Below are 2968 nucleotides of genomic sequence, written 5' to 3'. Positions count from 1 at the left end.
GGAGAGCCTTTCTGTAACACAGTGGATGCCTTATACTTCCAGGTACATAAGGAGAGGGGATGGGGAAGAGGCCCTATCTCATACAGTGGGGGCCTTATACTTACGGGTACTGGGAGGGTGGGGTTTGAAGAGGAGGAGAAGCACTATTGGGTTGTGTGTGACAGCTATGTGACTCGGGCGCAACTTCCCTCCCTCAGGGAGAGGCGAGAAAAGTTCAACATCGTGTGGAACCCCAATGGCACCGTGACCTACAAACAGAACCGGACGTTCCACTTTATCCCAGAGATGTCCAAGGGTAGTGAGACGGACATGATCACAACAGTTAATCCTTTGTTGCCGGTACGTAAAGATCTTATTGTACATAGACGAGTGGTCATGGTCATAACACTTGCCTGAGTCATTTTTATAATAGTAATGATGATGCTGATGATAATAATGATAATAATAATGATAATTATAATAATTAAATAATAATAATATAATGTTGGTGGTGATGGTGTTGATCATAATGATGATAACAATGATGATAATGATAATAATGATAATAAATATAATGATAATAAAGATCACTTCTATATATCACAAGAGAAAAAAGCTTCCTTTCTGTGCACTAATCATTATACTAGCATGTCCCTACTGTTTCTGATGTTGTTTCAGGCAAGAAGAGAGAACAAACATCAGTTGGTACTTTACTGGGGAGACTCTTCCCCTCCCCCCTTCCCAATCACTGAACTAACAAGCTCCCTCTAGTGCTGTTTCAGGTGATAGCACAGAACATCAAATTATACTTTACAGGAGAGACCCATTTTCTTTCTTTATACTAACAAGTCCCTACTCTCTCTGATCTAGTTTCAGTTGATAGCAGAGAACATGACTTGACAGCATAGACAAGCCTGTCTCTGAACTAACAGTAACAAGCTCTGTCTAGTGTTGTTGCAGGTGATAGCAGAGAGGATGAAGTTGTACTTTACAGGGGAGACACCCCCCTCCCCTCCCCATTCTGTACTAAAAAGTGTTCTTTCTGGGGTTGTTTCAGGTGTTAGCTGAAAACATCAACTTATACTTTACAAGGGACTTATGCATATATATCTCTGTACTATCAAGCGCTCTCTCTATTGTTGTTTCAGGTGATAGCAGAGAACATCAACTTGCACTCTACAGGGGAGTCACACCTATATCTGTATTAACAAATTCTCTCTTTATGGTTCTTTCGGGTGATAGCAAAGAACATGTTTTTATAGGGCAGTTATGCCTTTCCCTGTACTTACAAGTGTTCTCTCTCTGTCATTGTTTCAGGTGATAGCAGAGAATTTCAAGATTTACTTTACAAGGAAGTTTTGCCTAACTTTGCACTAACAAATGCTCTTTCTATGGTTGTTTCAGGTGATAGCAAAGAACATCAAGTTGTACTTTACAGGGGAGTTACACCTATATCTGTACTGACAAGTACTCTCTCTCTCTCTCTATGATTGACTCAGGGGATAGCAAAGAATATCAAATTGTAATCTACGGGGGAGTCACACCTATCTGTACTAAGGAGTACTTTCTCTATGGTAGTTTTAGGTGATAGCAAAGAACATCACTTTACAGGGCAGTTATGCCTTCTCCCTGTTCTAACAAGTGTTCTCTCTCTGTCATTGTTTCAGGTGATAGCAGAGAACATCAAGTGGCTGCCATCTGCTGTCAAGGATATCATGACTACCTTCCTCCAGGTGGGCCTCAAGGAGAACCTGTTCTTCACGCGACCAGTCAAGGACATCCTGTGGGGCTACGACGACCCTGCTCTCAAAATGTTGCAGAAAATCCTCCCCTCCTGGTTCACTAGGACCAACATTGGATACTTCATCAGGGTGTGTTGTCATTTTTATGTGTATGTGTGTGTATATGTGCATGTGTATTTGTTTCGATGAGGGCTTGAAAAGGCCTACATTTTTTTAAAAAGTGGTGTGTTCATGTGTGTTTTTGTATGCTTTTTATTCTTTCGCTCACACTCTCTCTCTCTCTCTCTCTCTCTCTGTGTCTGTCTCTGTCTCTCTTTCTCTCTCTCTCTCTCTCTCTCTCTCTGTCTCTCTCTCTGTCTCTCTCTGTCTGTTTCTCTATCTCTCTCTTTCTCTCTTTCTCTCTCTCTGTCTCTCTGTCTCTCTGTGTTTCTCTCTGTCTCTTTCTCTCTCCACAGAAGAACTACACAGACGATGGCGTGTACTCAATACTGATCGGTGTCACTATTAATATCAACCACCCCTCTCTCTCTCAGTCTCTTTCACTCTCTGTCTCTCTTAATCTTTAAAACAAATCTCTCTCTCAGTCTCTCTCACTTTCTGTCTCTCTTAATCTTTTACACAATCTCTCTCTCAGTCTCTCTCACTCTCTGTCTCTCTTAATCTTTTACACAATCTCTCTCAGTCTCTCTCACTTTCTCTCTCTTAATCTTTTACTCTCTGTCTCTGTCTCTCTGTCTCGGTCTCTGTCTGTCTGTCTGTCTGTCTCTCTCTCTCTCTCTCTCTCTGTGTCTCTCTCTCTCTCTCTCTCTCTCTCTGTCTCTCACACTCTCTCAGTCTCTCACACTCTCTCAGTCTCTCACACTCTCTCTCTTCCTCCATAGAAAAACTACACGGATGATGGCGTGTACACAATAATGACCGGCGCCACTAACATCAACCTTCTCGGGATAATCACAGAGTACAACGGTCGCAGGTCGGTGTTTGGGGGGGTTATCTCATTCAGTGGGGGCCTTATACTTATGGGTACATATAGAAGGAGGGGAGAAGAGAACCTATTTGACATGACAGTGGTGGGGGGCTTACCCTTACAGGTACTGTGTGGGGGGAGAGAGTGAGGGTCCCTCTCTGATGCAGTGGTGGGGGATTTAAAAGTACATATGGGGAATTTGGAGGAGTTAGGGGTGGGTTAGGGGGAGGTGCTATTTCACACTTTGGAGGTTGTATACTTATTGGTGATTTTGGGAGGG

General features: G+C 42.9%; 1 protein-coding gene across 1 annotated transcript in view; it reads left to right on the top strand.

Moving 5' to 3' along the window:
• LOC101847976 (scavenger receptor class B member 1) overlaps nt 1-2968 on the top strand; it is a gene marked incomplete at its 5' end in the record, with an annotated part of 18104 nt that overhangs the window by 2379 nt on the left and 12757 nt on the right. Inside the window, 3 exon segments of the mRNA XM_005103516.3 lie at nt 198-339; nt 1647-1850; nt 2603-2694. Of these exon segments, the coding sequence (XP_005103573.2) occupies nt 198-339; nt 1647-1850; nt 2603-2694 (438 nt within the window).

Source organism: Aplysia californica, unplaced genomic scaffold, assembly GCF_000002075.1.
Source record: "Aplysia californica isolate F4 #8 unplaced genomic scaffold, AplCal3.0 scaffold00376, whole genome shotgun sequence".
Classification (NCBI taxonomy): Eukaryota; Metazoa; Mollusca; class Gastropoda; order Aplysiida; family Aplysiidae; genus Aplysia; species Aplysia californica.
The sequence above is the reverse complement of the archived record's forward strand: the minus strand, read 5'-3'. Positions and strand labels throughout refer to the sequence as shown.